At 43.5% G+C, this 21,197-nt stretch overlaps 4 protein-coding genes across 4 annotated transcripts; 2 read left to right on the top strand and 2 right to left on the bottom strand.

The window, feature by feature from the left end:
• Positions 1-210: 210 nt before the first annotated feature.
• On the top strand, positions 211-8,345 carry EAE97_008811 (uncharacterized protein; the record flags this gene model as incomplete). Its single annotated transcript, XM_038879326.1, has 5 exons — positions 211-2,851; positions 2,904-3,307; positions 3,358-3,838; positions 3,890-8,250; positions 8,313-8,345. 5 exons carry the CDS (start codon positions 211-213, stop codon positions 8,343-8,345), a joined length of 7,920 nt encoding a protein of 2,639 aa, XP_038729837.1.
• A 1,416-nt stretch (positions 8,346-9,761) lies between these two features.
• On the bottom strand, positions 9,762-10,992 carry EAE97_008810 (uncharacterized protein; the record flags this gene model as incomplete). The annotated part of the gene is made up of 3 exons (XM_038879325.1): positions 9,762-9,906; positions 9,955-10,372; positions 10,515-10,992. 3 exons carry the CDS (start codon positions 10,990-10,992, stop codon positions 9,762-9,764), a joined length of 1,041 nt encoding a protein of 346 aa, XP_038729836.1.
• A 4,544-nt stretch (positions 10,993-15,536) lies between these two features.
• On the bottom strand, positions 15,537-16,673 carry EAE97_008809 (uncharacterized protein; the record flags this gene model as incomplete). Its single annotated transcript, XM_038879324.1, has 1 exon — positions 15,537-16,673. One exon carries the CDS (start codon positions 16,671-16,673, stop codon positions 15,537-15,539), a length of 1,137 nt encoding a protein of 378 aa, XP_038729835.1.
• Positions 16,674-18,034: 1,361 nt separating this feature from the next.
• Positions 18,035-19,341, top strand: EAE97_008808 (uncharacterized protein; the record flags this gene model as incomplete). The annotated part of the gene is made up of 5 exons (XM_038879323.1): positions 18,035-18,419; positions 18,471-18,540; positions 18,597-19,022; positions 19,104-19,246; positions 19,304-19,341. The coding sequence occupies 5 exons, from the start codon at positions 18,035-18,037 to the stop codon at positions 19,339-19,341; spliced, it is 1,062 nt and encodes a 353-aa protein (XP_038729834.1).
• Between the last annotated feature and the right edge of the window lie 1,856 nt (positions 19,342-21,197).

The raw sequence follows: 21,197 nt of genomic DNA, 5'->3' as shown, positions 1-21,197 counted from the left end.
ACCCAGTTTCGTGTATCCCCACCTCGCGTACCTGTATCAAACAAAGCCCAACTTCGATGCAAGTCAACCTTGATCACAACTTATTAGATTCCAATCTTCCCAAAGGACGCAGGATCGAACGAAATCTTTGGAAACCGAGATAATTCCAATAACTAATGCGGGGCAAGTAGAAGGATTGATCCCCTAAGCTGGACATAGGCGGGGTGGAATATGTCGACACGAGGCCGAAGACATCGCTCGTCGACTGCGGCATCAAACCCACCTGAAGCAACAAAAGCTACCGCAGAACTACAAGTCCTCCTAGATGGTCTATCTACAGCCCTCCAAAAGCGCCTTGAGAATGCATATCCCGATCTGCCATCAATTGTTGATCAAGTTCAGAGTATTCGGGTGTTTCTGATAGCATCCTCGCAAACATCGCGATCAAAAGACGACTTTAGACATCTTCATGGATACCAAATCCTATTAAGCACCCTTCGAGCGTTCTCGGGTTTCTATAATCCTTTCAAGAGGAACCAGCAAGATAAAATTCGATTCTTTGATCTTCTCGAAAACATATTGGGGGTGTTGGCACAAACATTTCGTGATCATCATGGGAATAGGAGATACTTCAAGCGCCGGGTAGAAGGAGGAGGATGGGCTGCTTTAGAGCAAATAATAGCTAGTATTGGTATTGGTGGTAGTGAGTCTGATATATGGACCGAAGCACAGCTTTTTGGGCGGCTTCTTGCATTCGCTTTGGACGACAAGAGATTTGAGACTTTATGTCAAATTGCTGCTGAACATCGTCCCTCAAGAATCGAGACGAATGATCTCGTAACATCTGAAGATGTCAAAGACACAGGAATCGCACCCCAAGATCCGGAACGCGAGTCTGAAAACATCAAGAGCGATGAAGAAATTCTCGAGTTGGTGGAGACTCGTTTACAAGCCATCCTGCGCGAGAGTTCGTTGCTACATCATGCAGATATTGTTCCAGTTATCATAGACTTCTGGAAGACCATACCTCGAATTTCCAATGCTCCGGTAAATCCAGCTGCATTGGTTGTTATTCTAACACTGTCCAAAATTTCTTCAATTTCAAATCACAGTTTGTTGGCTTTGCATTCGACGGGAGTACTATCTACTCTGCTTCCGCTTGCTTTCGATTCTGATTCTCCCCTTGCTACCACCGAAAGACAGACCGTCGAAAACTTGTGCGGTTCTTTAATGTCACTCGGTATAAGCTCCTTAAATGATGCCCAATATCTAGTCTCTAGCCAGTCTCCTATTGCCAGCGAATTCTTGCTTCGCACGATGAAGAAATCTCACACTCCTGCGTATATCCAATTTGACCTTTCTTTAAATGGCTTTGCTTCAATAGAACTTCCTACGCTAGCAAGGTCTTTTCCACCACCATCAACGGTGGGAGGTTATACCTTCACGGCCTGGATTTTCGTGGATAAATTTGATCCAAATGCTCATACAACTATTTTCGGGGCTTATGATGAGACTCAAACCTGTTTTCTACTCGCGTATCTTGAGCAGGATACTCACAATTTCATTTTACAAACATCTATTTCCTCATCGCGACCTAGTGTCAGGTTCAAATCGACAACGTTTCAAGAACGCCGTTGGTATCATATTGCAATAGTTCATCGACGTCCTAGAACAATGACTTCGAGTAAAGCAATTCTTTATGTCGATGGGGAATTCGCGGAGCAAGTCAAATGTCAATATCCGGCTCCTCCGCCACCCACAAATGCTAGCACGGAGAGTTTCGCGTCCTTCACCTCAACCAGTGCGAAGGCACACCCAGTTCAAGCCTTCCTTGGAACTCCTCAGGATCTCTCTACTCGTCTCGGGCGTGGCGTTGTCTTTTCTCGTTGGTCTTTGGCTTCAGCACATCTCATCGAGGATGTGATTAGCGACGATTTAGTAGCTGTCTACTATCGCTTAGGGCCACGATATAATGGAAATTTTCAAGATTGCATGGGATCGTTCCAAACATATGAGGCATCTGCGGCTTTGGGAATGCGTCAGGAGCTCATGCATCCCGGGAAGGAAGATAATTCGGATATCCTCAAAGCTATACGTGGAAAGGCTAGCATATTAGTACCGGAGTCCCGCATCATACTAAGCATTCTGCCTACCGCTATTCTTGGAGAGGAAGACCGCCTAAAAGGACCGGAATCTCAACTTTTAAGGGGGCTAAATCGAACAGCTTCAAATAACTTATTCCAGTTGACACACAATAGTGGTACTTCTATAGCTATTAATGGATCCACGCCTGCCATTAATGATGCCTTGACTAGAGCCCATGGCACTGCGATCTTGACAGGCGAACCAGTAGTCATCGTTCCCCAAGCTTTGGATGATGCAATGTGGAGACTTGGAGGGTTTACTGCAATCGGACTAAAGTTGGTTGAAGCCGCCAACACAAAAGAAAGTATTGTTCGGGCTGTTGAAAATCTATTTGAGAGTATTAATGCAAGCTGGCGAAACAGCGAGGCTATGGAGCGAGAAAACGGCTACGCAATATTGGGTGCCCTTCTCCGCGGCAAGATGGGTGCCGGAACTGTTATTGCGACGAGGACAGGTAACTCAGACACCTCGAACATGAGCGAAGATGATCGCAATAAACTTGGTTTCCAATTGCTGAGCTTGGTACTGGAGTTTGTTGGATATAGCCATGAGACACCCGAGGAATCATTTATAATCAATCCTCTTGCATACCGAATCTTACTCGTCGACTTTGATATGTGGCGGAAGACAACTTCACTCACCCAAAGGTTGTATTACAAACAATTTATTACGTTTGGTGTCAACAGCAAGTACCATGAATTCAATTCTCGTCGCTTATTTCGAATGCGTAAGTTTACTACACACATTTGGAATTGATTACCTTGGCTAATTGTTCTCAGGGATTGTGAAAAGATTTTTAGACGCTCTGAAGGCCGAACTGTTCCCCGCGGATGTTTTCCCTTCTTTTATGGAAGCACTCACCAGTTTAGTGAAATGTAATATGACGGCAGAAGTCTTTCGTTCTCTTGCTCTTTTCATCACCTATGCATATCACAAGCCTACGGGTTCTGCTTCGAGAACCCCCAAGAATTCTGGGTCAACGCTTCCAACGCGATCCGGCACAATATCAAGGGGACCAAGAAGGCCAACTATTAGCACTGTTTTCGATGTGAATGAGATAGCTTCGCCGACAATGACCAAGAGGCAGCTTGGAAATTCAGTGCTCGGTATGTATACTGAGCTTTTGTGTGAGGAAGGCACCTCTTCAAACATTCGAAAATTTGCTAGGACTGTGACAAATAAGGTAATTATTTCAAGTTTGTACTTATTGAGGTTTCCTCCTAACATTATTAGTGGCTTTTACACCTCTTAACGGAGGATGACCCCCAGGTTGTGGTTCTTGGTTCAAAGATATTGGCCCGTCTTTTGGTGGTCCATGGCTCTAACTATGCGTCGAAATTCTCGAGTAAAACCGGAGGCTTTACCATTATGCGTCATAGATTGAAGAGGTGGTGGGATATCCCAACATTATGGCCCATTTGTTTTGGTATCTTATTTGGACATGACGTCGCGAATATTGATTTCGATCAGCCATTCGAGTTATACAACCTGTTGGAAACATTCGGCACCGGCAAAATTGTATATCCTAATGTGCTGCCCGTAATCATGACGATGATGCAGCATGGCTTGAAGGACGTCTTACGGAATCAAGATGACCCTGACTCGCCACTTCACGATAAGGGCAATGGAAGAGATCAGGATTCACCAACAGATACGCTTAAGCCTCCGACTCGACATAGATCAATGTCTCTTACGAAAGAACTTGAATCTCGACGTAAGTCTACTGCTGGTTTTCCTGCAGGGCCTTATACTAACCATGGAATAGAATCCCAGCTGCCTAAAAGAGAACGATTGGCGGAGCAAGTTGTTATTCTACACACAATCATCCGATTTCTCGCAGACTTGCATAGCAAATCTCAAGACTTTAGGGATTTCGCCTTATCTTCAGACTATGTCAGGTATCTGCTTGCCGTTTTATTCCCCGTAGTTGTTAGTTCGGATTCTGTTAGTCCGGAGACGGAATTAAACTCTCGTGACTCTGCGTTGACTTTTGAAGGCGACGATGTCATCATAAGACCGGTGTCTCGTGTATCAGCTATGCCTACACCTATTGTCCGTACATCAACAGTAGAGACTCTCCTTCCACCTAGTCCTACGAATCTCAAAGCAAAGCCTCTTCGCCGGGGATCATCATTCGTGTTGTTAACATCTCGCCCCTCGGAGTATAGTCCGTCTTCTGCTAGACTCAGTTTGATCATGTCGCCCAAGAAAAGGATCGTCGCACAAAAAGTTAGTAACGCAATAGTTGAAGGCATGCTAGAACTAGTTGTCAATGTCTTTATTGATCAAGTAATGGCCCGTAAAGAGTTTCCCGGATTTGGATTGTTTCTCAAAGTTCCTCCGGGCTTCCAAGAACACCAAGCATACTTTGAATCGTACCTGCTGCGCAACATGATATCTCAGCTCGGGACTACTGTTCAGTTGGATCAAAAATCATTATGGGAGCCTAGAGTCATCCAGAACATGGCTCGTTTTGTTCTGCATATTGGTGAAGCTGTATTCGAAGGCTGGTTTCTTGGCGGAGCTGAAACACTATTGGATTTTGCAGGAACAATACTAGAATACTTGGAACGACCCGAAGTGTCCAAGATCAAAAGTGTCCGCCTGTGTAGTCAAGCCATTGCTTCGATCAAAAGTGTTTTCCTTCGAGTCGTTTTACTTCGTCTATCTGAGCTTGATGTGCCAGAAGCTCCCGAGTCGGAAGCATTAGCATTTATGGATAAGCTGCTCTACTGGCAAACCGTAGTTCTGTCTGCCGATGTAACCGAAGATAACTTCTTAAAACTCATTTGCTACCAGCTTTATGTCAAATTGGTTGACAATAAAGAAAGTATACGCTTGGCGGCTGCAAATCTTTGGCGCATATTGCTTGTTCAGAAACCCGAAGAAACATCTAATATGCTACGTCATGCTATGCCTGGCCAATACAAGCATCTAGATTCAGGATTTAAGAAGCTTACCGAGTTAGACAATGAGACTTTTGCGGCATGGGTTGATAGCTTCAGAGCTGAGCTTGATGCTCTGTTCTTTGGTGCAATGTCTCGTGCTTGGGAAGACTTTGTTAACGCGGAAAATGAAAAGAACGAAGATACTCTTAAAGTCCGCGTTACTAAACGACGCGAAAAGCTCAAGCAGTGGCATGCGGATGATCTTAATGATGAAGATATATTGTTTCGTCATGATCTTGCATCAAACTTATGGATGAAGAACATTTATGCATCCGAACATCTTAAGCACCAAAGAGCACAACAGGATCAACAAGATAATTTCAGTTTCCTCGTTTCTACTTTTTCGAGAATGGATCGAGAACTCCACAGACCTTGTGCTGTACTTGATCGCGGAATTCCCTTGAAGTGGAAATTGGACAGGACCGAGGGTCGGAATCGCATGCGCCTTCGTATGCTACCAGATCGCGCTGCTCCAAATTATGATTATAAACCCAAAAGACGTCCCACTGAGACAAACGCAAATGATCTGTTACAGGTTAACACTAAAGTTGGAGGCCTCGGCCCGTCTCAGCACATTGATTCAACACCGAGGTCTGCAGTGTCACCACCTAGGGATTTTGATGGCCAAAATGGATCTGAGAGGAATACTGAAAACCCATCAGACGAAACGTCAAATGAAACTCCGGATAATGTTGTTCAAGAGGAAGATTTTGAGCTTGTTGATGATCCTAATGAGCCTGGCGATGGCGATGATGGCTTTGAAGACAAAAATAGAAAGGTCATGCGTAGTCTTCAGAGAGGAGATTCGGTTCAACACGTTTTCAACATCTCTAGAATCATTGGACTCGAAGCAGTTGAGGGCCTTTTGATTCTAGGCAAGGATTCCCTGTATCTGATTGATAATGTCTTCCAGAGATCTGACGGAGAAATCGTGAATGTTGCGATGGCTCCTAAAGAGGAACGAGATCCTTATCTACAAATGATTGCTGGTCACAAGGCAAGCGAGAAAACCACCCAGCCTCTCAGAACTGAGCAAGAATCAAGAAGTTGGAAGTGGAGCGATGTCATCAGTATTTCTAAACGTCGCTTCTTATTTCGAGATGTTGCTGTGGAAGTCTTTTTCACAGATGGTCGTAGTTATTTGCTTACAGCTATCTCGGCAACTCTTAGAGATGATCTATTTTCAAAGCTTTCTTCAAAAGCTCCACATACTAATGGTAGCTCTGGTTTACCAAATCCAGAAGATGGCTGGCGTCTTGAGGCTCTCAAGGTATCAGACGATACACCAACTACTTTCGGCTCCAAATTCGGCAGCATCTTCAACTCTTCTGCTTGGAATCCAGCAATGCGACGATGGGCGAAAGGAGAAATATCAAATTTTCACTATTTGATGCTCGTCAATACAATGGCCGGTCGTACTTTTAATGATCTTACACAATATCCTGTCTTCCCTTGGGTTCTGGCCGATTATACTAGTGGAGAGCTAGATCTGAACAATCCTGCTTCATTCCGAGACCTATCAAAGCCGATGGGTGCGCAGCACAACTCCCGGCAAGCGGACTTTATTGAAAGGTATAAAACATTTGCGGAAATGGATAGCACTACTCCCGCCTTTCATTATGGTACTCATTACTCATCAGCCATGATTGTTACATCGTATTTGATCAGACTTCAACCTTTTGTTCAATCATACTTGCTACTTCAAGGTGGTAATTTTGACCATCCTGATCGATTGTTCTATTCAATCGCGAAAGCTTGGGATTCTGCATCCAGGAATAACATGTCTGATGTGAGAGAGCTCATACCGGAATTCTTTTACCTTCCAGAATTTCTTACGAATAACAATGGATACAATTTTGGCTTGCGACAAGGGGACGGTGGGGGAATAGATACTGTTGACCTTCCACCGTGGGCTAAGGGCGATCCTAAAATATTCATTGCTAAACATCGCGAGGCTTTAGAAAGCCCATATGTGAGTAAGAATTTACACCAGTGGGTTGATCTTATCTTTGGTTGCAAGCAACGTGGAGAAGCCGCTATAGAAAGTGTGAACGTATTCCACCATCTTTCATATCACGGTGCAAAGAATCTTGATACTATTGAAGATCCAGTCGAAAGGCTAGCTACGATTGGAATCATTCATAACTTTGGTCAAACGCCTCATCAAGTATTTTCTAAACCTCATCAATCCAGAGAAGATATGCGTCAAAAAACAAAGAGACTGGATACCTCAGCAGATTCTCTAACTCGACTACCATTTCCGTTGATAGAAAGTCACGAGCGTGTCGCATCACTCACTTACTCCGCCAAATTAGATCGACTTCTCTGTTCCACGGCATTCCGTCTAAATCTTCCTCCAAGCTATGATAAATACCTAGAATGGGGCTTCGCCGATAACAGCGTCCGGTTTTACTTCAATGACTCCAAAAAGCTCGCTGGACTTTTCGAGAACCTTCATCAAGGTCAATTATCTACCGTCATTTTTGCATCTTCACAAACACTCATCACAGCTGGCGAAGATTGTGTCATTTCGGCTCATACAATCGTAACATCCTCGTCAAAAACTGTTGACCTCCAACCTCGCTCTTCTCTCTTCGGACACAAAACACCCGTGACTACTCTCGCAGTCAGTAAATCCTTCAGTACAATGCTCAGCGCATCATCCGACGGTGTTGTTCTTCTCTGGGATCTTAATCGTTTAGAATTCGTTCGCAAACTCACTCATGGCCGTGCTGTCGAATGCGCACGTATTAATGATGTAACTGGTGATATCATGTTATGTCGCGGTCAAAAGGTTGCTCTCTATACCTTGAACGGTGAAGCACTACTCGAGCAAAATGTCTGTGCAGATCTTGGACATGATGATTATGTACATAGTTGTGCATTTTACGAAGGTACAGGGAATGAATGGTTGGAGAGTACATTATTATTCACGGGACATAAAAGAGGAATAGTATGTATATGGCGTAAAATTGTGGGTAAGAAAAGTGGGAAATGGGAATTAGAATTGGTGAAGAGATTAGATCATGTGGATGAAGTAAGGAGAGATGCCAGTGTCAATAGATCGGCAGGTCCGCATGGAAGAAGGACAACGATCAATGGAAATGTGGAGGCGGGTATTACGTGTGTGGTGCCCATGGAGAAGGGAGTTTATACTGGGGATGAAGAGGGGAGAGTGGTGAGTTTTGAATTTTCTTTCCTTGGTTTCATGAGGGTGCAAGCTAATCACGATATCAATAGTATGAATGGACACTAGTCCAACGCGAACGATAGACTAGCAAGGACAAGACAGAGCAGGATACACAGTCAAGTATAGAATTGATTATATCAAGATAGTCCACACATAGAGCAGAGGTGAGGGAGGCACTATGGTATTCAAATCTTCACTGCCTAGAATAAAAGAACAAAAGATATTATGAGGATTGCGAGGCGTAGGGCGTTTGTTTTCCTTTCTTGCTCCTGGGTCTGTGTATTTGCAAAAATGTAAATACAATCAGTACAAACAAACCTCTTGTCTATAGTCCATCTAAGTTCAACTCCTAGATTTTTGGTAGCCGGTGGTGGATGGAGTGTTTAGCATTTGTTAGCATTACTTCATGTGGTGGTTGTAGTAGGAGCTGCGAGGAGAGCGGGAAAATTATGTATGTAGCGTGTGCTCTCTTGCATGGTGAGGAGATAGATGGATATCTAAAATTATGAATCAGAGTATCAAAATTGCTGGTTTCATTTATTGATTTATTTTTTATGTACTTATCTATCAATATGGTTTTCGCATGTACAATTTTCCCTCTCGCAGCGCGGCTCAACTCGGGCTCCTCTTCCTCCTACCCCACTCCCTTTCGCCACCTCGGCCACCTACCCCGCCAAAATCCACACAAAAACAATAGATGTCCGCACTCAGATAGTTGAAGAAGACATATATGCATACCTAGGTAGTTAGATATCTATCTCCAAAAAAAAGATCAAAAAAGTGCAAAAGGGAAATTCCGAATCCGGGAATCGAACCCGGGGCTACTCGGATCTGGTTGAGAACCATGAAAGCGAGTTATGTTAACCCCTACACTAATTCGGATTGAATCGTTATTGCGATTTGTTGAAATGACGTGGAAAGTTTGAAAATATGAAGAACATAGCATGGGGAATGAGATTGATTCGTTGGATGGTTATGGATATGGGGTTTCCAGTATTGTTGTGGTGTCTATTGTTTTTTATTATTATTCAATTATAAGAGTATGCGTATATATTATGGGCTGTAGGGATAGTCGTAGTATGTTGATGGTGTCTGGATTAGGTTTATGGTATCGGCATCTGATCTCAAGGGATCGTCATTTTTGGGCTCTCGGTATCTACGGAATGGATTGAGCAATGAGTATATGGGGTTGTCAAATAAAACAGAGCAGGGAATACACGATTCAATGCTGTCGAATCGCAGTCGGGAGTGCATTGAAAGCCGCTCATGATATGTTAGTCATCTGCCCATGAGACGGAAAGTCTTGAAGAATAGTATAAGCCTCACCATAGCAAACACACAGAATCGGCAAATGAATGTGAATCATCATTCATTAATTAGTTATCTAATATCTTCAGGTCCAACCATTTTATTTCTGGAATCCTTTGGTTCATTCATCACTGCCCCTTCACCTCAATCGATTGGATTTCGTTCTTCAACAGAAGCCCAAAGTTATCTCTTTACAAATAACTGCTATCAACCCACCACTCATTCAAATAAGCACTCCCCAAAACGGTGGTGATTGGAACGGCTTCACTGATGGAGGAACTGAAGTTTGCTCTTGGTCCTTCGGAATTAACGGAACCAGGTCCAGTGTTGCCATATCTACTGAGAGTTAGCATTTTTCTATGTGAAATAAGATGGACGACCTACTCTCCAAAGACAACGTGCTCAGTATTAGCGGCAGAGCTACTCCAAACACTCCATCCAGCAGCCTTGATGTTGTTTCCCAAGTAAGAGTTTTGGAAAACGACTCTGGCATAATTTTCCCATGGACGTCCCAAGTAGTTGTTGTAGGTGGTGACGCTGGAATCGATGTTTTGAATGTTCGAGTTGTTGATCACATACCAAGATGGGTTACTGTCAGAGGCACGTCCAGATGCAGTGATAGACCCGGCAGCAATGGTACGGATGTCGTTGTTCTCGAACCAGGCTTGAGCTGTTTGACCGAAGATGAAGTCGATGGCACCGACGACGAGACATTTGGCATAGAGTTGAGTTCCAGTGTTGGCAAGAATAGTATCTTGGTATCCAATGAATTGAGTAGCATAATATCCTTGATTTGTGGTGTCTATGAATAGCGTGAATTAGTCCTTGTATCTAATAGAATCTTAGGGCTTCAAAGCTGAAAGTTGGTAGACGATACATTTTCTCGCGGAGAGGAACACTTCAGGCTGAGCTAGATGAAAGAAATATAGGATCAATGGACTTACGGGCAGAGATAGCAAGATTTTGACCATTGATATTGACATGTCCGAATGTATTCTTAATAATAAGATTGTAGACTTTGGTGTTCTTGTTCCATTGACGTAAAGTGGCTGTCAAATCATCGGAGGTAGTATCTTTGAGTGCAAGGTTGTAAGTCAAAGTGACTTGGTTACCAGCATAGGTACTTGCATCTGTAGTATACCCTTGGATTGTGAGGTTGGATTTGAGGGCTGGAACATATACTTGTTCGGTATAGATTCCAGGGTAGATGAAGAGATATTGAGGTGTGGTGGTAGTGGTGGAGAGGGCATTTACTCCTTTTTGAAATGTTGTGTATGATCCTGATGTTTTGCCCGTTGCGTCGACAATAATAGCACCTGATGGCGCAGAGGTCCTAGAGACCGCTCGTGCCTCTAGGGGAGCGGCAGAGACTGCTCCTAGAAGAGTGGCCGCAAATGAAAGGATTGGGATTGAGAAATACATGATAATCGATGTATACAAAGGGAGCAGTTGTTGTTGAGTATGATTTTTCCGGAGAAAACCTTGGTGTTATATACTTGGATACTTCAAACCATGTCATCTGTGATTGGTGCAAGAAAATTGATGAAGTTATCACATGCACCGCCAAAGGTAGTAAGCATTTTTCCGTGATGTATTGATGACTTGGCTGGATAGATGAAGAGATAGATGAAAGCATGCAAGAGCAATTGAGGGCTTCCTCTGAGTTGCGACATGGGCGTGGCCAGACTTGAAGCCAAGACCCCGTCTTCCGAGCTTGTCAAACTTTCGAGTTAGAATGAGTGACTGCACCGTTGTGACAACAGGTAGGCGGTACTCGGAGCTGCAAATCTCATCAGACATGAAGTGGAGCGCAAAAGGCAGCGGAGCTAAATCCCAATCTTTGGGACAAGACCCTGATAGATCTTCTGCAATGTAGATTACATGATAATCAGCTAGCAACTTTGCAAGGTAAGACGCCGGGGAAACTAAGAACGTCGATATGAATGTCACGCTAACATGTATTCATCTTTGCCTGCATTGAAAATTTGCTTCTCGTATTCTTCATCTGAGCTTGTTTCCCATGAACATATGGGTCAAAGGCATGCTTTGGAGATATGGCTTCAGCGTGTAAAGTATTGCACCATTGTTGTCTCACCGCCTAAGCCTGCAAGCGTTGGCTTGGCTTGCTTGGTTCATGAGGACATATTGACTACCCGTAGTCCCGTGAAAGAATGATGGTTGTAAACAAATATCAGACCATATCATTGTACTTTTCTAATAGTAAAAATCTAGTTGCTGCCAGGAAGCAAAATGGTTGAAGAAAAAAGACTAACAATTTTGCCGGTACCGAGCCTCAGAAAATGCGAAGTCTTGCCTCGGCCCTTTCCGAAGATCAAAGGTTATCATCAGCAATATCACTATTTCCTTTAAAGCTCACGTACAGCCTTCGTCCCACAACAACGCCGGCAAGATGCGGATGATGCTGAAAGATACCTGGTGGGTATAGACACATCGGAATGCATCCAAGAGAGGAAAACGATAAATTTGGAAATTCAATGGGCTTCGCTAGATCGGGCAACAGCCGTTAAAACCCCCCACTTAGGTTACATGAGTACAACCCGAGTTGTCCGTACCCATAAGGCTTGCAAACGTACATTGAGCATGCTGCATCTGCTATCGCATCCATCATGCACATCCGACGTGTGTTAATCAGGCACGAGAGCCGATTCGTCCCAGTGGATAGCAGGATCTCGTCTATTTCCGGAGTCTCCTCATTCTAGCAACATTCGATCCCACATTTTTGGGAAACCACTTTATTACCCACGTGTTTGGAAATCAGTTTGAGCCAATCTCGACTTTCAATCATGACCTAGACCACATTTAAAAAACTCACCATATTGTCGATGGGCGATTGCCGCCGTGGAGTGAGACAGCGTATCTGTCATGGCTTCAAACAATAGATGGTGATGTCCTGATACTTTTGATACAACGATATCTTGCTCATCGTAAGCAGCCCCTCTGATCCGTATGCCTACGAGCGCAAGAGTCTACCATACTCTTCATACCCTCCACTGGCCTAGCAATATCAGTAGACATGGAGGTGTCGAAGTGCCACATGAGAAAGCAACCTCCATAGAATCTGCTCTACAGCTCTTTGTGATCCCTCATCTTCTTTAATGCGTCGCTTATCCATTCTGCAGTGAGATAAGCAGCCATCAAATACTGTCAGAGCTTTCCTCTTTCGGGCTTCAGCTCCGTTTCTCACGCCTCTGTCCAAGTGGACTCTTTTTAATCAATTTTCAATATCAAAAACTCATGCATGCCTCTGCCATTCTCCACAAAATCTTAAACCCTGATATTTTATTTTTCTCTCATTGCAATATTATCATGGCCACGACGTTCTCGATTTCTTGGCGCCAATGTATTTTTGAGATATAAACTAAACATTCCTAATCACCGGCATCCAAGACCACCTTGTCGTTGAAAGTCTGGGTAGTCACTCCCACTCGGTGACTCGGGTGTTAAGACCAGTTGCCTTAGATATAGCCAACCACATCAAACACCGGACAAATGTTAACAAAGCCATATAGCGACGTTCCATTGTGCTATCTGTGAGGAGGCTGTATATAAAAGCATTTACCAAGAGTTAGAGAATGATGCTCTCCAAGCACCATCCATTCTTCGTTATCAATGTTGCTAACAAACTTTGATTCGTACAAAAAGAATGCTGAACTCAAATGTGACGTATTACCTCATCAACTCAATCAGCTTGGTAAGAGACTTGGATCAGTTTGATATAGTGAGGACCTTCCATGCTACGACTACAAAGGTAGTGAGAGGCCGTCAAGTCAACTCAGAAACCCTTGAAGGATTTATGGTTGGGATTTACCAAATGGGAAGCTTTTACCTTGAGGTTTTCAATATGACCTGGGAAAATAGATTATATAATAGGAGGCCTTCGAAAATGAAAATCTTTGCAGGTGCTAGATCATGCAAATACTCATGTCATCTCGAATCCTTCATTTTTATTCACATAAATTTAACATAGTATGATCCCTCAAATTCTTCTGGAGCTGTGGACACTTCAGAATATTGGAAGTACTTCCATACATATGAACAATCTTAGACATTCAGTACATCTGAAATATCCAAACTGTTTCGGAAATTCAAACACTCTCGGACAATGCGAATCTTATAGATGATTAAACCCTCTCCAATAATCAACTTTCCTTTACATAGTAAATCAACCTTAGACACTCCTCCCATTTCAGCTCTTCATTCCACTCCATGTACTCACCTTATTCCAAGCCTTCTCAACGCTAGACATCGACTTCACATAGCGCTCATCTTGAACGTAAACTACGTTTCAACAGCCTGCCGCAGATCCAGTTGCCCCAAAGTTCTTGGAGTAAACAAACATATTTCTGGTAAGCAGATCAAACCAATCAATCTACTCAGTATCTTCCACCATCAGAGATCTATATTCTAATCTTCCCTGCTTGTAAACCTCACTCGAAGGTTTCCACCCCCTTTTCTCGTACCCCTAACAAAACATTCATTTCTCCAAAGCAAGCCTCCATAAAAATCCTGTTCAATATCCTCCAATATCTCGCATATCCCTAGCACATTCGTCTGCATCTCGATTGCCGTATTCATGATTGACATCTCTCAATCCTCTAGTCTCATTCCATCCAGCCAACTCCGTTCCTCTATACCTCAATCCTCGCTTATCTTCACCTCCGGCGCCAATAAACAATAGATCCAAATGTGTCATGACATATACTCTCGCCTTCCCTTTATTCCCCCCATATCTTCTCACCATTCGACTTTCCCTTCATGTCACCACCAATATCATAACATCATATCTCCTCAAGACAAAAGTTAGAACCACACACCTAACCATCTCAAGCTACATTTATCTTGATTCCCAAAATTCATGTTCCAGGAACTCAGAAAAAAATCAAAAAAATCCCCTCAATCTCTACATCACATGTCCTAGCCCGTATGAAGGCGTAATCGTATAACATTATTATATCTTATCATAGTCGTACGGACCATCATTCATTCAACGCCTCTCTTTATTCTACATACCATCATCCCGCACCCTCCATCCCTTTTAACTCAGCGCACGAATCCCCCCCCTTCATACTTACATCTCGATGACCACACTACATCTCACCCCTACCAAAACTTTCTTAAGACCTGCTTAAGCATAGAAAACATAGGTATAATAGCAATCTGCCTCCTCTATTGCACACCAAGAACAACTCACATATATAAACAATCCCCTACCAATCTATCAACAAGCTCAAAAATTCACATTTCAAGTACTCTCCAAACCTCATCTCAGTATCTAGCAATATAGACAGAACATCACCCATCTCCTCGCATCCACGTATGTATGTCAAAGAGAATATTGCGAAGCACGTATCACAATAGTGCACGAGATCAGCGTAGAGGTAAGAGATGCATACCTATATGTACAATGTAAACGGATTGAATTGGCTACAGAGAATAAAGAAGGTAGAGAAAGAGGAGGGAGTTAAGTATGTGGTCAGTGAAAATGAAGAGGAATATGAATGCCCAGAATGAGTTTTCCATCCTATGTCTTGAATTATTGCTGGGTTGGAAGGTAAACCAATTCACCAATTTCTGCTTTATTGGACTTGTGTAGAAGCATTGTGAACTTTAATTCAACTCCCCAAAGCAACGTGTGAATGAAGTTGAGTTATAATATGGTATGGAAGATACTGAAACATTCAAAAGCAATAGACGATCGCTTGATATATTTATACAGTTGACAAGTTGCAAAAAAAAGTTACTAGTTGCTCGTTATCCGACCCCTTGCCCCCCTTGAAACCCACATGCCATTTCCTGCAGTCTCATCAAACTCACCATATAAACTCCCAGGAAACCTCTTCCAAAAATTCATCTCCGATTATCATAATTGTGGCAAGGTCATCAAGAAGAGCCGAGACCACATTTTCAATTCAATTCAATTTGATTGCATTTTTTCATTTCATTGTTTATTCCTTATCTTCCCTGACAATATCTTCGTAGACCGGGGGTGGGCCTTGGTGTTGGATGAGACCTTTCTCCTCTTCGATGCCTTCTTCAACACCAGCATCATCTTGCTGAACCTTGGTGTATTGGCTTTGAGATCCCCTACGGAACAATAGACGCCACATGAAGATAACAACATGGCCGACGACCATACCAACAAGACTGGCAGTAATTCCTGCAACGATACCGATGATAACTGGAATGAAGACGTGTAGGACAACACCTCGCAAGAATCTGGCGATGCCGTGATGTTTGTGAGAGAATCGATGAGATCTACCATGAGCTCCATGGCCACCATGCCCTCTGTGGCCGCCGTGTCCACCATGATGACCGTGAGGACGGGGTCGTCCATGATCTTGAGGTCTATTGTTGTGAGAAGTTGGTTGGGCTTGACCACCGCAGCCTTTCTTGAGAGCCGAGAGTTTATCGGCCATAATTGCTCTCCATTTGCAAAGAACTGTCGTACATTCTTGTCCATCATCAACTGAATTAGACAGATGGCTCTTCGGTGGTGACGGTACAACTTGTGCATCGCCAATCATCAACTTTCCACTTGGTGTTGTAAGAATCTTGAGTTCGATATTATTAACGGTATCTACGAACGTATTTCCGACTTCGAGAATCTCAAGGGTTGCCATGATCAGATCAATTTGATCTTGTTTAGAATAGGATATAGGCTTATGGATGCGTAAAGCATAGCCTAGGTCGGGTTCTGCGGCTTCGACCCATTTGTTGTCAGTTGTCTTGATCATTTGTGGAGCTGAAAGACGTTCGAGACCGGAGTCCATATCGATGGGATAGAATTGGAGTCCATTAAGAAGTACACGATCAAGACCATTATCATGCGAGACGGAGAAATTGAACATGAGTCTATTCAATCCCTTCAAACCGTGTCGACGTCCCTGTGCATCGAATGTGTCGGCGGCGATTGGACAACCAGGACAGTCGACAGCCAAAATTCTACCTTCTGCCTCGATAGCAGCATCGAAAGATAAAGAATCTATGGTATCACTGGCAGATTCCGAAATGGCTGGAGGTAATAGAAATGCTTGACTAAGGGTTGCAAGAGCAGCCCCCGCTCCGAGTGTGATAAATCGCATGGTGATGTGGATCGATAGATTGGATGTCGTGGGGTAATGTTGTGTTGCTTGTCGTCGAAGGGAATATATATTGTCGAAACCGGTAGACCTGCTACTTTATGACGAGGTCTGGTAGAATATTCTTTCAAACAGAATATGGGAGATTTTGCGAAAATAATACGAGTAAGTGGGTGAGAGTGAATGAAGAAATAGATTATTGTGTTGATGGTAGAAAGATGAGGAGAAGTTATGGTTTCATGTCAAGCCTGAGCGTCTCAAAGGGACGACAGTGAAAGGAAGCGGCGAGGTTCCACTAGTGGACACAGCCTCCATAAATGTCACTACCCACTAGAAAGTACGAGGTGCGCCGTAATTAAACCAGATTCTCGACTAGTAAATTGAGCACGTGATTTTAGCGTGAAGAAAGGATGGCTTCGGCATTTGCTGCTTGCAGTACACGTGATGTGGCTGGTGAACTTGTGGCTGCTGATAAGGCACGATTATATAATCACTATCAACAATCTCAAGCGAGCTATCAGAACAAATAGATTCCGACTCGCCGATTCTTTCAAGCACAGAGCTCAGGTACTTTTTTTGGTATTGCAATTTGAAATGGAATCCCACGATGCATGAATCTCAAGATGTGATTGACTACATTTGGGTCTCGTACTATTGAAATGTACTATCGGAGGTATGTACTTCGTACTCGTCACACACGTACATACAATCAATCAATCAATCAAATCAAATCACAGCGAGAGAAGTAATGAGTCTGGACTCGTTGGGCATTTCTCTTGTAAGTATTGAAGCCTCAACAATCACATCTCACGATGTATCCCCTCTTGAACCTTTTTTCCTTCTTCTTTTGCCACTCTTTTCTCCATATCTTTTCCTCATTCTGGGGTCTGGGCATTGAGCTTCTTTTGCTTCCCTTACTTTCGGTGTAGCAACACTCAGACCGAATCGATTCAGCACTGGGCGACCCCCACTGAAATACCAACTGTATCCATTATGAGTGGAGAGATTTGGGGAGCTACACTGTCAGATGATGTCAACAACCCTTGGTACATAGCAGGTAGCTATCATTTCTGTTTTCACTCTACGTCAAGCAAGTACCAAGGACCTTCTTAAACTAAGTACCAATTTTCTCCAGAATACTTTTCACTTCATACAAGAGCATCCGCTGTCCATTAAACCTTTCATTCTTCAATTGACTTTGAGCAAATATTTTTGAATATAGTGAATCTACTGTCTTTTTTATAACTTCATTGAATTATCTCACTCGGATCAGATTTCCCGTTGCAGAGACCATCTAACTCGGTCGCCATTTTTGGACCTTTTCTTAGTGGGTGTATACTTACATTCTAACAAACACGTCAACGATGTTCCGATCACAACTTCTTAGACATACAGCTCGTGCTGCCAGAGCTTCAACAAAGGCAGCTTCATCTCGCACATTACCAGCTCTATCCTCAAGACCAATTCACAGCACAGCTTCCCTTCGTGAGAAGCTCGATGATCCACCCCACGAAGGTTCTTTTGCACGAACCGATTCCTCTGTACATGTCGAATACCCAGAAGAACATGATTTGCCATCCAGTAAGCCAGTACAAGGCAGAGGTGGGCTTCACTTCAAGCGTACACTTGCATCTTTCTCTTTGGAAGGAAGAGTCGGTGTCGTTACCGGAGGTGCCAGAGGCTTGGGACTTGTCATGAGTCAAGCCATGGTTATTAGTGGTGCTGATATTGCAATTGTTGATATGAATAGTATGTGCCTTCAACAAATGTTGAGTTGATGTTGTGCTAATAATGCAACAGAGGAAGAAGCCGAAAAGCAAGCAGGAGAACTTGTTGCTTCATTCAAGAGAGAGAACCCAGGAGCAGAAAAGTAGGAAAAGCAATTTTACTTTGATCTTGTAATCAAAGGCTTACGCATCATTTTAGGGTTCCAAAGGTTACCGCTCATTACGCAGATGTCTCATCTCAAGAATCCGTCGATGCTGCTATTGCCGAAATTATTTCCCAGCACGGGAAAATTGATAACCTAGTGACATCAGCTGGTTTCACTGAGAACTTTGAAGCCATTAACTACCCAATCGATCGAGTTCGAAAACTCTGGGGTGTTAACGTGGATGGAACATACCTGTTTGCAATTGCTGTTGCAAAACACTTGATGGAGCGTAAGGCTCCAGGAAGCATGGTGTTTATTGGCAGTATGTCCGGTGCCATTGTCAATGTTCCACAACCTCAAGCGCCGTACAACGCGGCCAAGGCTGCTGTCCGACATCTCGCTTCATCCTTGGCTGTCGAATGGGCTCACGCTGGCATCCGAGTCAACTGCATCTCCCCTGGATATATGCTGACTGCATTGTAAGATCTGAGCCCCAGAAAGACCCCGTGGGGGTTTAATTTTTCTTTCATGTGAGCCAATGCTAATCACGGAAACCATAGAACCAAGAAGATTCTGGATGAAAACCCAGAATTGAAGAAGCAATGGACTTCCCTTATTCCCCAGGGTAAGATGGGCCAGCCCGAAGATCTTATGGGCGCCGTCACTTTCCTCTCATCAGATGCATCTAACTACGTTACTGGAGGTAAGAACATCTTTCTCCGCAAAGCCCCTTTGAGTCAACTTGCTGACACCATCCCAGCCGATTTACGAGTAGATGGAGGTTACACTCTCACATAATCGATCCTTGTTCTTTAACAGGTCGCCAAGTGTGTTTATATCGCTTTTTCTTATGTTCAAAAAAGCATTAGATCTTCGAACCCGAGTCATAGGTGGAAATGGCTTACTGCTTCCACCCTCTTCCTACTCGGCTTAATGTAGCATGACGAACTTTATGAAATTTCTTTCAACAGCAGACTTCACCTTGACATTCAGTGTGATATCATTTACGTATCCTACCTACATACCCGCTTGTCACTCGCGTAACCTTGCGAAATATCACAAGATCATTCATCCATTTATCTATCTTCATTTGACTCCTGCAACCATCCCTCGCGACATCACGTGTAAACCCACACCTAAGATTTCTTTTCTTCCCCTTCTCATAGTGCCTACAGCGCGAACTACAACATCACACCACATTGCACAGCAGCAAAAAACAATTCTCCGAATGAACTCGTGACTTTGAAGACCCTTGAGGATCGAGGGTGGGGGTGACTATTTTTTCTCATGGGGGTAAGTGCTGCTCGGAGTAATTTTGCTGTTTAGGATTTGGCTGAGTTCTGGGGGGGAAGGAATAGATGGGATAGGATAGGACGTAGATGAATATATAGATTTTGGTAGCAGAGGCAGAAAGAGAGGGAGAGGAAGAGAAGAGGGTGGGGAGATGGGGTACCTGGTATGCTACGGCGTGGGATCGTATGGATGTCCAGATGCTTGGATGAATGAATGAATCAATCGGTAGGCTATAGACCGCAATAGATGTTGTAAAATCGAGGGACAACCAAGTAATGTCCAACTTGGGATTGATTGGAGGATTGCAAGATGAAGAATGAAGGATGCTGAATTGTTAGAAGTACTAGATCGAGATACCTAGGTAAGTAGGTACCTCTTAACTCCGAGTTGTAGTTACAGTTACAGTTACAGTGTGAATGTATGTATGTATTGAAAATTTCTAATATATTGATTTTTTTTTTTACCAGCCTACCAGCCTACCATGCCAATATTGCTACTCCTGAGCTTCCATTCGCGTTTCAATAATCGAGATACCTACCCACATCTTGAAATACCTACCTAGTATTGAGATGTATTGATTTTGCTTCTAAAATACCTAGGTACCTATCCTATGTAGAATCGAAAATTTGCCGAATGCGTGATACAGACACACATAGCTGTTCCAGTCAGGTATTGCTGGTGATAATGTTGTGGAATGGCAATTACTGATTGGTTCGATACGATATCCCTTGCATTTTTCTAGCTGGCCGGGCATAAAATCTACCTGCTACTGCATCTGATTCTTAGGGTGCATTTTGTATCTGCTATTGGTGAGAGTAGAGTGAGTAAAGCAAGCAGAGCAAGTCAAAAAAACCCCCAGTAAAACTCTCGAAGTCATCCATCCCATCCATCCCAAGTTTTCACTGATAAAAAACATGAGGCTCACCCCAGAGAAGAGATATACCTAGGCAGACCATGTCCACATCCACATCCACATCGACCTTCACACCCACACCCACCTTCACACTCATATTCATAAGCATACGCTAGGTAAACAAAAAACCACCCAGGGAAATGAGAAGATTGCTGCCCAATCCCTAACAGTATTGTCCCGACTTCTTTCCCCCTCCCGAGCCCGCCAGTGGTACCAGGGGCCAGGACGAGGCAAAAAGTTAATATATTTTGAGGCTTGCTCTGCGCCGAAGAGGAGCAGCTACCTACCTACCCCTTCAATCAAGGCGAAAAAAATATCGGGACACCAGATAGAGAGACTCGCCAAAAACCAAGCCCCTTTCAAGAGAGGATGCCTCGCCTTTGTTCAATAAATTAACAATCAGATGATATAATGTATTATAGAAGTATAATTCTAATATAACAGGATT

Source organism: Botrytis byssoidea, assembly GCF_014898295.1.
Source record: "Botrytis byssoidea strain MUCL 94 chromosome Unknown BBYS_019, whole genome shotgun sequence".
Lineage (NCBI taxonomy): Eukaryota > Fungi > Ascomycota > Leotiomycetes > Helotiales > Sclerotiniaceae > Botrytis > Botrytis byssoidea.
The sequence above is the reverse complement of the archived record's forward strand: the minus strand, read 5'-3'. Positions and strand labels throughout refer to the sequence as shown.